General features: G+C 39.6%; 1 protein-coding gene across 2 annotated transcripts in view; it reads left to right on the forward strand.

Moving 5' to 3' along the window:
* The window catches only part of CACNA1S (calcium voltage-gated channel subunit alpha1 S), a 78,185-nt gene that overhangs the window by 27,483 nt on the left and 34,075 nt on the right, over positions 1-16,627 (forward strand). For both annotated transcript variants that reach the window (XM_072997463.2, XM_020805303.3), the window contains exons 14-28: positions 1,158-1,272; positions 1,439-1,532; positions 3,589-3,658; positions 4,263-4,395; positions 4,675-4,804; positions 6,263-6,322; positions 9,147-9,253; positions 10,160-10,247; positions 10,452-10,559; positions 11,481-11,533; positions 13,668-13,814; positions 14,376-14,577; positions 15,150-15,308; positions 15,728-15,838; positions 16,500-16,583. In XM_072997463.2, the coding sequence (XP_072853564.2) occupies positions 1,158-1,272; positions 1,439-1,532; positions 3,589-3,658; positions 4,263-4,395; positions 4,675-4,804; positions 6,263-6,322; positions 9,147-9,253; positions 10,160-10,247; positions 10,452-10,559; positions 11,481-11,533; positions 13,668-13,814; positions 14,376-14,577; positions 15,150-15,308; positions 15,728-15,838; positions 16,500-16,583 (1,661 nt within the window). The remainder of the gene's footprint in view (positions 1-1,157; positions 1,273-1,438; positions 1,533-3,588; positions 3,659-4,262; positions 4,396-4,674; positions 4,805-6,262; positions 6,323-9,146; positions 9,254-10,159; positions 10,248-10,451; positions 10,560-11,480; positions 11,534-13,667; positions 13,815-14,375; positions 14,578-15,149; positions 15,309-15,727; positions 15,839-16,499; positions 16,584-16,627) is intronic.

Here is a 16,627-nt window from a genome sequence, read left to right on the forward strand (position 1 = left end):
TCCGAATTAGGAGTGCTCTCATAGGGACTAGAATAATACCCACCGAAGTCCTCATTCCATTCTATTTAGGCTGTCTTCAGAGATGAAACAGTTTCCTGAGAAAGTGACAGACTGAATTTTGTTCCTCCCATCCCCTCATACACACACAAGAGTCACAGAAATTTGGGATGTGTCTCTGATATCATTCAGAGCCATGGAAAAGGAAATAAGCAATAAATCAGGATGGTGTAAATAGTAATTTGAACCAAAGGGGGAAAAAAGATCAAAGTATACAAACAGACAGACAGGGCTGAATTTATTGGCTTCATGGTACTATAAGGTCTGCATCGTTGTGCCAAGACGGTGTCATAATGGCAGAAAATTACAAGAAAGTTTTACTCCAAATGATATGTAATACCTACTACCAGGCTATAACAGGTCAAATGAATTGTGCAGCTGGGTTATAGCTGCTTTCATACCCTTCCTTTCCCCTGTGATAATCCGTTTACAAAAGATGTCATTGGCTTGATCTGGGATACTGAACAGACTTGCCATTTATTCTGAATCTATTTATATTATATTATATTATATTATATTATATTATATTATATTATATTATATTATATTATATTATATTATATTATATTATATTATATTATTTATATGCTGCCTTTCTTTCTAATGGGGACCCAAGGTGACCTATGAAAGATAAAAAAACGTATTTAAAAATGCTATACTGTATAAATATCATATTTAAAAACAATTAAATATATATTAAGATTTTTAAAACATTTTAAAAATTGAGCATCAGATAAGCATCCAATGCTTTTCTCACTAAACAATCATGTCTTTATCACAGCAAATCTCCAAGCTGCAGAAAGGTGTCAATTTGTGTTTGTGAATGTGAGGATCAGTACCAGTTATGCAATCTACACATCAGGTTTTCTGGCATGAGGAAAAGATCTCCCATTTTTTCCAGATTCCTGCTATTCTGTGTATTTTATGCACTTCTGATGTTGTACTTATATGATAGATCATGTGGTAAGAGAAGCTGAAATTAGGGTGTACCTCATTATCAGGATGAAACCATCAAAGAGGGCGAGAGCTTTTGATTTGTCTGTCCCATATTACTCAAACTCATACTACAAAATTCCTTAGCTCATTTCTCCACACCACAGATATCCTGCTCAATGTATTCTTAGCTATTGCTGTTGATAATCTTGCTGAAGCTGAAACATTGACTTCTGCCCAGAAAGCCAAAGCTGAGGAAAAGAAAAGAAAGAAGCTGGCCAGGTTAGTTCTGCCTCTGTGGATCATCATATACCAGCCCCCACAGGAATTCGGGGCCTTTATGAGAACTGAAAAAGTTCCTTGCCCGACTGTAAGCTTTTTCCTTTAACATACCTCCCTCTCTCTTGGTTTCCTTCTCCTATTACTTTCTTGGTTCTTGTCTCTCTAGAGGTTATCCTGAGAAATCTGAAGAGGAAAAACAGTTGTTGGCGAAGAAGCTTGAACAGAAAGCCAAGGGAGAAGGAATGCCCACCACAGCCAAGGTCAGCCAAGCAGCTACTGCTCCCATGTTTCATTTATATATTTATTTGCTTGTTAATTCCCAATTTTTCAAGGTAAAGGCTTGCACAAAATGGCTTAACGTGTACTATTAAAATAGTAAAAATGAGCATTCTGTGTTATAGTTTCATGCCACCAAGTTACCTCCAACTTGTGGCAACCCTAACAGAGATTTCAATGTATTTGAGATTTTCAGGGTGTGGTAGGCCATTACCGGCTCAACCCCTTTTAATTTGCATGTCTGAGCAGTGACTTGAATCCAAGCCTCTTGAGAAGGGTCTCAAGAGGCTTGGATTCAAGTCACTGCTCAGACATGCAAATTAAAAGGGGTTGAGCCGGTAATGGCCTACCACACCCTGAAAATGTCCTATACTCTATCTACTGTACCACACTGCCTCTTGTGCAAGTGTTCTGTACAAATAAGCAATATCATTACATGCATCTCAGTTCTCCATGCTCTGAGGTGTGGGAAGCTTCTGCCCAAGGTCATTAGCTGTTATCTGTTTTCAGTGAGAGCAAAATCTCCTGGCAGAGAAGCAGCAATTGCCAGCGGGCGGGGTAACTTACTCATTCTGCCTTTTCCCTTAGAGTTAGGGCATAGGTTCAAAGACTTTTTCCAGCCAGTCCTAGTGGCGATTAGGTAACCAGTATCCTATCTGAATTCTCACAACATACAATGTAACCCTTGCTAAGTTACTAAAAAGAGTTCTCAAGGCATTGCCTTTAGACTCTGCTGGCTTGGACATCTGTTGTCAACACTTCTTTGCAACTTCTCTAAAGGCTAATTGCTTTCCTAATTGTCTGTGATCACCCACATCATTAGCCTTTCTTTGTTCTGTGTTTACCTACACTGAGGGTTCTAGGTAGTGTGCTCTACAAATCTCAATTCCGCCTCTCAGTCAGCAGTAAAACAGCATATGAGACATATTAACTGGACAGGAGAAATGTATGTCGCCCATGTTGTGACAGATGTGATCAAGGCCTTCCTTGTGGGAGAAGATGCTTAGGATCTTATAGGAGATACAAACATGTTGACTGGAAACTCTTTGAGGCCCCTTAGGAATCCGTACATATGCTTTTTGCAACCTACAGTTCTCTACTTGACAAAGCCATTTAATTATTATTTCATACATTGCACAGTTTCTTCATGAAAACTTATTTCTTTATTCGCTTGCATGTTGATTCCATCATTTACATCTGCTGCTACTTAGGGTTGACCCTCCCAAGGCAGCTCATGTTACATTAGACTCAGCATTCATTATAACATTGCAGTTTATACAGATGCAGTCTAAAACCAGCATCTAGGAGATACAGATTCAGAAACATATGTGATGATAACATGTTTATTTTTTTGCAAAGGCCATGGCTTCCTAAAAGAGTGGCATGCAACAGAATACAGGCCTATAACACTGTCACATGTACCAAGCATTATGTTGGAGATAGAAGCAGGAATAACCATGCTGGCAGAAAATAAATTCCAAACTCCACATTCAGGTGGCACTTTTATAGGCCAACCAGAAAGGTACCAAAAAAAGGGTACAGAGACACACAAAAGTGTGCAAGTTTTTGAGAATATTATCTTTTCATCAGGTGAGAGGTTAAAAGTAGGCAGAGGGAAGGAAAGTGGAAGCCAGTCTGATTCTGTTTGTTGTCTCCATGTCATTTCAGGATGCAATGGGAGAGGCATGCTGCAGATAAAGAAATCATCATACAGTGTTGTTAGATTTCCCATGGGGTAGCTCATGGACTCACTGAGAATTCTAAAGTTATAAACCTAAGCCCCTGCACTTAGACAATATGAGCCCTCCTCCTCACTAACTCCTGCCTACCTGCCTGTTGGTTTCACACATGCATAGGTGCTTTTTACATTACAAATATGCTGTGTGTAAAATAGTCCCTTGTGCCATTCTTTTTTATTTTATACTCAATGACCCTCTCCTTTTCTTTTCTGATTCATAATTCTTTTCAATAGTCATGTTGGTTCTGGAGGGCAGAGACATAACTCTGACTTTTTCCATCATAATTTTTTCATCTCTCCAGTTGAAAGTGGATGAATTTGAATCAAATGTCAATGAAATCAAGGATCCTTATCCCTCTGCTGACTTCCCAGGTAAGGGCATTTTTGTTTAGTTTGCTGCTCCAACTTTTGTCATCAGATTTTCATTTGGGGCATGATGATGCAGAATTAAAATCTGTCTCTGAAACTTTGTGTCCCCCACCAGTCCTGGGTGACTAGTTAAATAACAAAATCTGGACACATTGAATGCCTACATGCATTCAATGATGAATCATGTTTGACACTGATTAGCTTAAATTTGGAAACAAAATTATTAAATATACAGAATGTATATCTCTATATAGGATTTAAAAAATAGGCTGATGCTAAAGGCATTGCTTCCTGTTACTGGTACAATATAGATAAATGACATAGTCCAGAACAAACAACAAATGAAGAAAAAAAGGCTGGTTTTTTTAATTATTACTCAAACATACAAGGTGCCATGACAGTATATGTTCATAGGTCTTTCTGGAAACTGAGGCGAATGTGAGAACATATATGGTTTTTGATGTACTGAATACCATATCACTAGCTAATGGTGGCTACCTTTCTTCTGGACACATTAGCTCTGTAGTATTCTGGAACTGAGTTTTGTCAATCAGACTCAATTATTTCGAGAATGATGATTTTCATTTGCTAACAATATATCCTGCAGGTGACGATGAGGAGGATGAGCCTGAAATCCCACTGAGTCCTAGACCACGCCCCCTGGCAGAGCTGCAATTGAAGGAGAAGGCTGTGCCCATGCCTGAATCTAGCGCATTCTTCATCTTCAGCCCAACCAACAAGTAGGTCCTGTTCCCCTACTTCTCATCTGGCCAGATGGTAGACGCAAAGTCCATTTCTGAAGGGACTCTAAGCACACAAAAGACACCCAACAGGGAGTGGTTGGACACAGGTGCTTATCTTTCCAAATCTATTTGACCTCAGTCAGCAGTGTCACCATCAGACCTATCTCTTGGTCTTAATTCCTTCCTTGAATAGTTGCAGAGATTAACTAGTGCTGTGACTATGAATGTCCTCAGATGTGACAATAAAATTGGCTCTCTTTGTCTCCCTCCGTTCAGGATCCGTGTACTATGCCACCGAATTGTCAATGCCACTTGGTTCACCAACTTCATCCTTCTCTTCATCCTGCTCAGCAGTATCTCACTCGCAGCTGAAGATCCAATACGGGCAGAATCCTTCAGGAACAAGGTGACTAGATAGCAATGGTTGTGTTACTGACAAGGTAATGGAAGATGACCCTTAATAACTGACCCATGGACATAGAAAGTCTTCATTGATTATGTCTGCCTGTTTCTTGGTGAAAACTGCTTGATATAAATTGGGATAACATGCCAAAAGGAATGAAAAAATGGACAAAAGATGAAAACAAGTAACTGGCTTGCATGTGTGGACCATCCCTGAACTATCAGGAAACTACTGTTGCTTCTTATATTGCTGCTTCTTATACTAGATTAATCTCAAACATATGCAAGAAGAGAAAGTCTCCTGTATATTCATTTTTAAAATAGTACATGTCTCCTGTTAATTTTATAAGCATAGTTTGTTTTTAGAATAAATTTAATTATAAAATGTATTGATTATATTTCTGCAAAGTGTGCAAAAAGAAAACCTAGAAGTAAAGATAATCATAAAAGCAGGAGAAGGTTAAATGCATTCACTGCTATAAATAAACTGATTTAAAATATTTGAATAAATAAAAAGGCTATAGGAAATGTCTAAAAATTAACTAAAACAGTTTTCACAAGGCTTCTTTAGCAGAAAAAGCCTTTAAGTTTCTAAGTTCCCACAAAGTTTGGTACTTTGCTTCTGTCCTCTTTTTTGTCCCTTTACTTTAATTTTGTCAGCATATGAAACAGATCAACACAGCTACTACTTTAGAAGCAAGTTTATCTAGGAGCCATTCCACAGCATTAGTGGCACCACCACCTAAAAAGCCCTGCCCAGGCATTACTAGATCTCCTCCTTCTTGAGAAGAAGGCACCGAGAACAGTGTTTGAAGCTACTTGTACAAATGTGATAATAAATATATGGTTAAATGTAATTATAAAATTAATTTGTAGGCAGAAAATTTTGCATACTCTCAATCTCATAATTCCTTTATAATACAATATTCTGTATCTCAGGCTAGAATCCTATTAAGTACATTAAAACTGTGTGCATGATAACATCACACAGCAGCTTTTCTCTGTAGTGGGCTGTCTTCCATGCAATCCATTGTGTTACTGGATACACACCTGATTTCAAGCAGGAAGGCCCTTGCAAGACTATTCTTACACTCTTTGTTTATCCAGTGTATAACTGGTCACATGAAAGAGAACTCACTGGGGTGGGGGTGAGGACACTTGCAAAATTACTCTTATATTCTGTTTATCCAGCTGGATTCTGACTTTCATATCATTGTTTGTTTTGCTCAGAGAGAGTTGGTTTTAGAAATTAGAATATTTCTATTATATGTTTATCTTGACTTTGTTGAGGTTCCATGAAGACTATATCATGAATGTGATTAATTAAGATTTAAAATTAATCAAGATCCAGATAATTGTGTTTCTCCTGTGCTTCTTGCTCCATCAGAAATGCTTGTGAGAGTTGCAGTTAACTTTTCTCAACAAAAATAATTTTCTGTTTCTTTGTGGGGATTGTCTCCAGATTTTAGGTCATTTTGACACTGGCTTCACTACTGTGTTCACAGTGGAAATCGTTTTAAAGGTAAGTAACACACATTCTCCCAGAGTGTCTCTTGTACAAGACTAAATGTGCTCATTTAAATATCTTCTTCAGGACTAGTTTCAGGAATTTAGTGCACTGAGTTCTCATATCTTCTGGGAATTTGAAGACAAACCCTTTGTAACAAAAAGATGAAAGTGGACTGTACTTCCCAAGTAAGAATCCCAATGGGTGACGTTGCAACAGGGGTTTTCTGCCACATCTTCTTCAGAAAACCTTTGGTTGATGAAGTTTTGTGTTTTAAAAGCATTGAACCAGACATTCCTGTGTAGACATTTCAGTGAGAATGAAGGAGATTTTCATAATTTACAAACTTTTTACCTTGGTCTTTTAACATTGATGCACAATAAGTAACAATTAGTAACTTACTTATTAAACATGGGAATTCATAACATCTAGTATTTATTTTTTTTACTTATTTAAAATGTTTTAAACTCACCTTTTTCCTTTAAAAGGACCCAAGATGGCTTGCAAAAATTAAAAGAGGCCAGTCTAGCTTCCTAGGGAGGGAGTTCTAGAGTCTGAGGGCAGCAAAAGAGAAGGCTCTCTCCGATGTCCCCACCAGACACACCTATGAAGGTGGCGAAGCCAAGAGGAAAGTCTCTCCTGATGACACTCGAGCAGGCTCATAAAGGGAGATGTGGTCCTTGAGATAGCTTAAGCCTAAGCTGTTTTGGACTTTATAGGTTAGAACCACGACTTTGAATTCTGCCCAGGGATGGATTGGCAGCCAGTGAAGCTGCTGTAACAGAGAAACTGTGTGATCTCTGTGTCCAGCCCCAATTAGCAATCTGGCATTTGATGTTTCCTGACACTTTCCACAGGCAGCCTTACAAAGTGTTATGGTAATCCAGCCAGGATGTAACTAAGGCATGTGTCACCGTGGCCATATCAGATCTCTCCAAGAATCGGTGCAGTTGACACACTAGTTTTAATTGTGCAAGTGCACTTCTGGCCACAGTTGTAATCTGGACATTCAGATTCAGACACGTATCCAGGAGTACCCACAGGCTGCACACCTGGGTTGACAGAGGAAGTGTAATCCCATCTAGCACAGGTTGCATCTCTGTTCCTTGCTCTGTCTTTTGAATGACCAGGAGCATCTCTGACTTGTCTGGGTTAAGTTTCAGTTTATTCACCCTCATTCAGTCCATTACTGACACAAGGCATTGATCCAGAGCCAAAACAGCTTCCTCAGATTTAGATGGCAAGGAGAGATAGAGTTGGGTGTCATCCATACACTGGTGAGATTGAACCTCAATTCTGTGGACAGTCTCTCCCAGTAGTTTCATGTAGATGTTAAATAACATAGGAGACAAAACAGAACCTTGAGAGACCCTACAGGCCAGTGACCAGGGTGTCGAACAGGAGTGCCCTAGCACCACTTTCTGAGTTCAACAAGGACCCGAACCACTGTAAAACAGTGCCTCCAAGTCCCATCCCAGAGAAACGGACCAGGACACCATGACTAAAAGCTGCTGAGAGGTCCAGTAGAACCAACAGAGACGCACTTCCTTTGTCCAATTACTGGTGGAGGTCATCCACCAAGGCATTCAGAGTAGTCTTCATTCCATTGTCAGGCACGAAGCCAGACTGAAATGGATCTAGTCTTATCCAGGAACTCCTGGATCTGAGAAGCCATGACCCGCTCCAATACTTTGCCTAAGAATGGAATATTATAGACTGTTTGGTATTATTCAGTACTGAAGAATCTAAGGAGGGCTTTTTCAACAATGGTCTTACTATTGCCTCCTTTAAGCATGCTGGTATCCTACCTGGCTGCAGGGAGGCATTCACTCCTCCTCCTACCACTTGACCAGTCCCTTTCTGGCAGCTTTTATAAGCCAGGAAGAGCATGTGGTAGTCTTTACCTCTCCAAGGGTTTTGTCAGCATCATCAGGCTACAGAAACTGAAACTCATCCATCAACATAATACTACAATATTGAATTCCTAACTTGTTTTGTAAGCTGTCTTGAGAATATTTTCCCCCAATATTGCACGTAAGCAAATAAGTAAGCAAGTTCAGTTTAAAAAGTTGTTCATTTCATGTTGCTTTCTGATATAAAAGTACACAATGAGATACAAGGACATACTGGAATAAATTATTGTAAATTTTTTGCTATGTATTACTAAGTTGCTTCTGATCTGTGGTGACCTGATGAAACAATGACATTCAAAAGGTTCTGCCATTAACAGCCCAGCTTACGTTTTGCAAATTAAAGGTCATTGTATCCTTCATTGAGTCAAAGACAGAAGAACATAGAAAGTGATCCAGCAGTAAATATAGAAAAATACAATCTTGCAGTAATAAGTGAAGAGTATCAAGTAGAAAGGCTCACAGATAGAGACACTGAAACAACTCACATAAATATTTTGGAATATCAGATGGGAGTTACTGTGCTAATACTCTCTTTTTGTGTTTGTGTTGAATCAGACATTTTAATAGTTTTGATGCAAATAGCCAGTAATCCACAAATTCAGGGATCTGAATCCAACTGGTAGTCCCAACTAGGGCAGACCCATTGAATTAATGGAAATTAAATATTTGCTGACTCAGCATTCAACAATTGATTTAACTGGTCTACCCCATTTGGAACTGTCAGTTGGATTTAGGCCAGGGTTACTGATAATCTGTACTTATGGTGAGCTAGTCAGAAAATTATCTCTCCTGTGCCCCACAGCCAGCATTTCTAGTATGTCCAAGTGGCCTTCTGAACTTGCCCTCTGGAGATGCACTCTTTTTGAAACCAAGAAACATGGAACTGGATCCATCATTGCCTGATCAAATGTTCTTGCTCCCCACAGATGACTGCTTATGGTGCTTTCCTTCACAAGGGGTCCTTCTGCCGCAACTATTTCAACATCCTGGACTTGCTTGTGGTTGCTGTATCCCTCATCTCCATGGGACTTGAGTAAGCATGCAACAGAAGGACATGGATTCCAGCAGGTTGTCCTTCCTGGATTTCTAGTGGAGCACAAATCAGACTATAGTACTATTATCTCTGAGGGAAGCAAGAGGGGTCTCTTCCCAGGAGTAACTGAGGGACTGTAGAACATTGTCAAATAAGATGCGTGTCTGTTTTCTTACACAGTAAGGATTACTTTGAAATATTAAGAAGACTATTTATTTATTAAAATATTGTGAGAGGTTATTACACACAGAAGTTAAGATCACCTTGAGCTTTGAAGACTGGGACCTATAATAAAGGGTGTGGAGGGCTGAAGCTCCTGAAGCAGCAAGTAATATTCACAGCCAATATTGTCCTCAGTCAAAATACTGAGAGCCAAATAAATACTGTATCATCCTTGCCCTACTTGATGAATATATGTTGGAGGCAAAACTAAAGAGAAAAAGATAAAATTCCTGCACAATATCTTCTGACTAGCTAGAAGACCTCCATCTGAAATGTCCTAATTTAGGTTAAAAACACAAAGAGTGGCGTTTGGATTAGGCACTTTGTCTAATCCCACTTTGTCTTACTACATCTATAAACATGTATTTGATGCAAATTCCGCGCTCTGAAATAAATCATCCTTACTGAGCTGCAGAACTGGTTGACTTACCGTGTTCAGTCACAACTTGAAGAGTCAGGCCAGTGAAAGTATCTGTGCTTTTCTGAATTGTTCTCTCAAGCAGCCCAGATAATTAGACAGTCCTGAAGAATCACCAGATTTGCATCCTCCTCCTTTCAGTGTATTGAGAGCTCCCATCCACCTTTAAAATAATCTAAAGATTGTGCCTTTATGGGCAGGACTAAAACTGTGTATCATAAGCAGAAAGGTTTGTGACACTGAAGTAACTTTGTTTTATGCAACAGGTCCAGTGCCATCTCAGTGGTGAAAATCCTAAGGGTTCTCAGAGTACTGCGGCCACTGAGAGCCATTAACAGAGCAAAGGGACTAAAGGTGAGTGCAGTTATGGGAATGTTACCCTCCACTGGGTAACCCTAGAGTAAGGCAAGGCAAGGAAATGGTGATGCCTTCTCATCTCTGAGCTAGAAACAGACCTAAGATTGTATTAATGAAATTCCTATATTTTGCTGATTAATGGACTTGGGGATAGCAGACAGATATAATCAAACTTCTCTCTTCCTCCCCCTTTCTTTCTAGCATGTAGTCCAGTGTGTATTTGTGGCTATCAAGACCATTGGCAATATTGTACTTGTCACTTTCTTGCTGCAGTTCATGTTTGCCTGCATTGGTGTTCAGCTCTTCAAGGTAAAAATCTTATTTAGAATGAACCTTTATTCTGTCTTGTTCTACACAAGATGGCAATGGTTATTTGCTCAGATGACTGATCTGCAAATAGGATTTCAACCAGTGTACAACATGTCTAATGCCACAGAACTTGACATGTGCAAGGTAATGACTCCATTGATGTGCATGTCACGACCTAGACACAGAGCCAATGGGTAGAATGGAATCAGGGCAGAGAGAGAAACTCAAAGACTGGAGACTGCCAAACCCCAAAGACTAGAGGCTCAAGAGCCTAATTGCAGCATTAGGATACTATACTCTCCTCCAAGGGTTTCCCCTCCACCAGAATGTTTTGCACAACATCTTAAAGAGATTGAAGAGTAGATTCTGCCAGGAACCAGACAAAAGCCTTTCTCTTTAAGACTTCCAACTTTGTAGGAAAGGATAGATTCTGGGAGATGGCTATCTTTATATAATCATTAAATCCTAATATATATGGTTATAATTCACAGTTGCAGTGAGGGAGATCTCCACACAGGCAGGCAGGCAGGTATGCTCCCTGAAAAACTGGAGGCTCATATATATGAGAAGAATTGACTTGAGGAAACTCAAGGACAGTTGATTAAAGGTCTGCAAATGCATATATTCAGGGAGTTGACACAATAAAGCCATTGTAATGAGAAAGCTTCTCCAGCCAATGTGTAAATAAAAATGACAAGATCTTAGCTCTCCCCAGTACTCTTTCTGCATTTCAGCAGCAAAAGCAAAGATCCTATTCTTTGCCTCCAACAGTGGGGATCTGTAACTTGGTCTTTGTGTAGATGGAGACATTTGTTTCTCAGGCCTGTCAGATTTGTTGGAACTGTAAATAAGCAGCAAAACAAAACAGCCCCATCCTAAACAATAAAATAAATAAATATTTTTATTTCTTTTTAAATATAGGGCAAGTTTTTCTACTGTACGGATACGACCAAGATAACTGAATCTGAATGCTGGTAGGCCATTCTTTGGTTACATATGATTGTATTCTTACTCAGAACAGCATAGTTTATGGTAGAAAAACAAGAGCCAAATCAGATACTGTCCTAAATATTTGATTCCTTTATATATGATTTCATGCATAGTTGAAAATGGACACCACATATTTAGCTTTCCCCATCTTTTGTATCACTTCTACTAGAAAAAGGATTCCCAAACCTCGAATCCACATTTTCCTAGACTGTAACTTCCAGAAGCCCTAGCCACAGCCAGTGATCAAAAATATTTATGACTCCAAGTTTTGGAACCACAGTAGTAGAACATATGTTACATATGAGGCCATAATGTGCTGTCTCATGTTGATACCAAACTCCATGCCTTCACATTATCGGTTTTCACTGGCTACAGCTATTTGTGGGGTGAGAATCATGAATGTACAACATAAAATCATAATTTCTTCCATATGCTGCAGAGTAGCAAGCATTTGTCAGTTTCAGTAGCTGGTGGGGGGGAAAATCAAGTGTTGAAGACTTCATACACTGCCCACTAAACTCACAATGGTGACTCTGTGCATAACCACCCTTGTATTTTGAAACCCAGGGCCAATTGATTTGTATATATGATTCTGGAAGATGAGGTAGTGTGGTTCACTTCTGGTTTTGCCTCAAGGTTTGGATTTTAAAATATAGTAAACCTCAAAGCAAAACCAGACGTCTCCCTCAAAATCTTCAGACACAAACCGAAGCCCATTTTTAATCACAGTAAGTGTGGCAGGGAACAGGGCTGTCAAATCAGAACCAACTTCTAGTAACCCTAATAGAGTTTTCACGGTAAGTGAGATATTTAAGAAATGGTTTTACCAGTTCCACCCCCTCTCCCATGTGTTTCCATGGCCAAATGGAGATTCAAACCCTGCTCTCCAGAGTCCTAGTCTGTCACTCTGTCCGCTACACTACACTGGGAATCCCTTAATAACAATAAGTAATAATAAACAATCAGCCCAAAACATTGACAGTTCTTATTACAAAGCTTGATAGGGTAAGTTAAACCAATTTTAATGTGGTTTCAGCTATGGATGAGATACTGAAACAACTGTGTTCACTCTGGTTGATGGCCTATATCAGAGGCAGAGGATAGATTTTACCTTTTGTATTCTTTCCTATTTCTGAGTCACTTTTGATAGTCTTGAGCAAAGTATTCCTATGAAGATGCTCACAGACTGTGAATGAGGAGCACACTGTTATGGTGGATTCCAGTCCAGGGTCTCTGCAAGAGAATAGCATAGAAAGATCACTTCTGGACCTTTGGCATGAAGGTTTCATTCTGTCCTCCATTGTGGGGTATTGTCTATGCAGCTGCTGGAAGTTGTCATCTAGAGCAACTGCTGGAAGTTGTCATCTAGAGTAACCTTGGGTTACTCAGGAGTTTTGGACTGCAACTCCCAGAAGCCTTCACCACCAACTGTGCTGGCTGGGGTTTCTGGGAGTTGCAGTTCAAAAGCATCCAAGTAACAAAGGTTAAGAACCACTGATCTAGAGTTTTGAAGTGCTATCCCATTAATGTGCCAACAACAGTATACGAAGCTCTATGGGAGAGAAACTGAATAATTTTCCATTCCGATTGAATCAGGAGACGATGCAGTGCTGGACCAGGAGCTGGAGGCACTAATGTACCAAATGAAGCCAATTAACTGAAGCTGAATCCTGAAGCATGGGAGGTTCTGTGAATCAGTTATTCTTGGGTCCACAACTCTTTTGAAGGAGGCAGTGGATAGCTCAGAGGTCCTCCTTTACTCTAAGCTATCACTAAAGGCCCATGAGGGAAAATTCAGTAGCATTTCATTAATCATTTTTCTAATTTTGAACAGCAAAATGTACATTTCTACTGCTTCTTGTATGATATCCAACAGCAAAGTATCATACGCAAAGATAACTCTAAACCTATGTTGTGTTAATCAACAATAAGCAACTGAATGGGGGCAAAATCTTTGATTTAAGATGATTAAGGCTCAATCCTACATTCTTACCTAGGAATAAGTGCCTATGGATCTTACTTCCATGTAGATATACATAGGGTTGCACTGTACTGTATTACAAATTTGTGAAAGACACTATCTCCTTCACCATAAATAACCTGAGTTTCTCATTCCAGGGGATACTTCATTACATATGTTGATGCTGATCCAACCCAGATTGTACTGAATCAGAGGATGTGGCTCCAAAATGAGTTCCACTTTGACAATGTTTTCTCAGCCATGATGTCTCTCTTCACTGTATCCACCTTTGAGGGATGGCCTAAGTGAGTGCAGAACCCAATATAAGGCAAAGATACGAGACAATCTTTTCTGAATGTTTAGAGAGATTGGTTGATGATATACCAAAGTTGCTTTACACATTAGCCAGCCAGTACATCCAAAACAACAGAAGAGGGAAACTTACCCAGACATCACTGATGATGTTCTGTGCAATCTACACAAAAGCTACATATGACATGCATGTAAGTATAGGATTTGCTAACAAGTTGAGGTTGTTGGGATAAATGAAGTTTACTTTTCTTCAGCACCAAAATACTGAGATATGACAAGCTGCAAAAAAGATACTGTTTTGAAGGTGCTGTTTTGAAGGGAGAAATAATGCCTGGAACTTGTGAAGAACATGAGTTACAGCTGTGCCTTTATTCAGCTATACATTTGGAAAACCCTGTGAGAAAGGGCAGCCTGACATAGAAAGCATGGACACTGGTGACTTGAGAACCCATCCATGTCTGCACGTGGTGGTGCCTAAAGTACTTTCACAGCCCTCTTTTCTCAAGCGTTCTTCCCTTTGCTTATTATTCTCGATGTTATGCTATCACTTTCAGGCTGCTGTATCGAGCAATTGATACCCACACTGAGAACATGGGCCCCATATACAACTATCGCATGGGCATTGCTATCTTCTTCATCATCTATCTCATCCTCATAGCCTTTTTCATGATGAACATCTTTGTAGGCTTTGTTATCGTTACCTTCCAGGAGCAGGGTGAGACAGAGTACAAAGACTGTGAATTGGACAAGAACCAGGTATAGTGCCTTTGGTGAATAGGGAGGGTTGTACAAGATGAACTGGAGAAACATCTTCTAAGTCAATGTTCTAGTCGACAAAGGATTATTTTGGAATTTTAAGTCTGGAAGCTACGGGTTAGGAGTAGTTAAAGCTCTCACTCTGGAAATCTTTTGGACTCCACACTGACTTTGCAAAGTTGTGTATTTGTTTGGGGAGTCTTAATCAGAGAAACCAAGTATAATTCAGCATGTACAAATTAGCTCATCTTTTCTTCAGACAGAGTGTCAACAGCTCTATGCATGCTTCTGTTGATGCTTATTGCCCTTCATTTGTTCCAACTTGCTGCTACAAGGAGAACTCTGTTGAACGATAAATAGTAGTCAGTGATTCCCAACAAACCTCTTGTCCTGTTTTGTGGAAAGCAGGTTTATGAAGAGGCTATATGAAACATTTGCCAAGAAATCAATAAAAAGTAATGTCCCATTGAGGGAGACTAAGTATCATTGCTGCATTTGGTATATCTTGAGTATGAATATTATTGCTTGCCTTCTTTCTTCCCTGTCATACCTGTTCTTTCCCTTCATTCCAGCGCCAGTGTGTCCAGTATGCACTGAAAGCACGGCCTCTGAGATGCTACATTCCTAAAAACCCTTACCAGTACCAGATATGGTATCTGGTGACCTCCTCTTACTTTGAGTACCTCATGTTCTTCCTGATTATGCTGAATACCGTCTGCTTGGGCATGCAGGTATGGATGAGTATAACTCCTGTCCAGCTGTGAAATGGTAGTGGTGGTGGGATTCACCAGGCAAGCCTGTCTGTGGAAGAAGAATAGTATGGGCATGTCTTTCACACAAGAGGTGTATGTTATGTAATACTTTGTATAAGTGACCTAGTCTGACAGCTGCTGTTCCAGAGTTCCCAAGTATAGAAATGCAAATAAGCAATGGAAGACATTGCTACTGAGGGAGGGGACTGTTGGGTAAGGACAAAGCAAAATGATCAATTTTGGATGTAACTCAGCACACTCATTTCCCACAAACCTAGGTTCTGTATCTTGCTCTGCTACCCCAATCTTGATCTATAGAGGGAGTAATTTCTCCTCTTACTGTGGATTAAGGGAAGCCAATGCTCTGTCAAACACCTATTTTTCAATAATCTCCACAGCATTATAATCAATCAGAGACGATGAATCAGGTCTCAGATGTCCTCAATGTGGTTTTCACCATCCTGTTCACTGTGGAGATGATCGTTAAACTTATAGCTTTCAAGGCTAAGGTGAGTTATGAAAAGGAATCTCAGGCAAGAAGTGATTCTGACATTCTGCTTATACTAAAACATTCCTGTGTTCATTGGAATAAGGTTTTGTGGTACTTCCTCTTGTGTGTGTGTGTGTGTGTGTGTGTGTGTGTGTTCTGTGATGTCAAGTCAGAATCGACTTGTAGTGACCCTCATAGGGCTTTCAAGGTTACTGAGGTATTTAAGGAGTGATTTTACCAGTTCCACTCCCCAAGTTGAATTGATAAAAACAAATATCTCACTAGGCACCTGAAATTCCATTTTAATGAAAAATTAGGTTTATAGTATTTTTAAAATGTTTAAATTAAATATGCTTTTACTGACAGTTTTATATTGTACATGGCTTGAAAGGCCTATGGTCTTGGACAAAAAGAAATATATTTATGTTAAATATACGGTAAATTAATAAACATGGGGTGGGGCTCATCAATGGAAACTGCTGGAGCATGGAGCAGGCAGATGGTTGCATACCAATTTTCAATCCAAATAGATTTAGACAAACCAAACCAGTCCAAATAATTTGTACAAACCAAACATCTCAGCATCAGTTCTTGGATTGTGCCAAAAAGCCACTCCCTACCTTGTGTTACTTTCCACCCTAGTCTCTCTTGTTTGTTCACTTTCTCATTTTCTTTCCCAGGGCTACTTTGGGGATCCTTGGAATGTTTTTGATTTCCTCATAGTAATTGGCAGCATCATTGATGTCATCTTGAGCCAGATCGATGTAAGTGTAACAAGGGCAACCAGCACTAAAGGGATGTGAGGACT

Source organism: Pogona vitticeps, chromosome 4, assembly GCF_051106095.1.
Source record: "Pogona vitticeps strain Pit_001003342236 chromosome 4, PviZW2.1, whole genome shotgun sequence".
Lineage (NCBI taxonomy): Eukaryota > Metazoa > Chordata > Lepidosauria > Squamata > Agamidae > Pogona > Pogona vitticeps.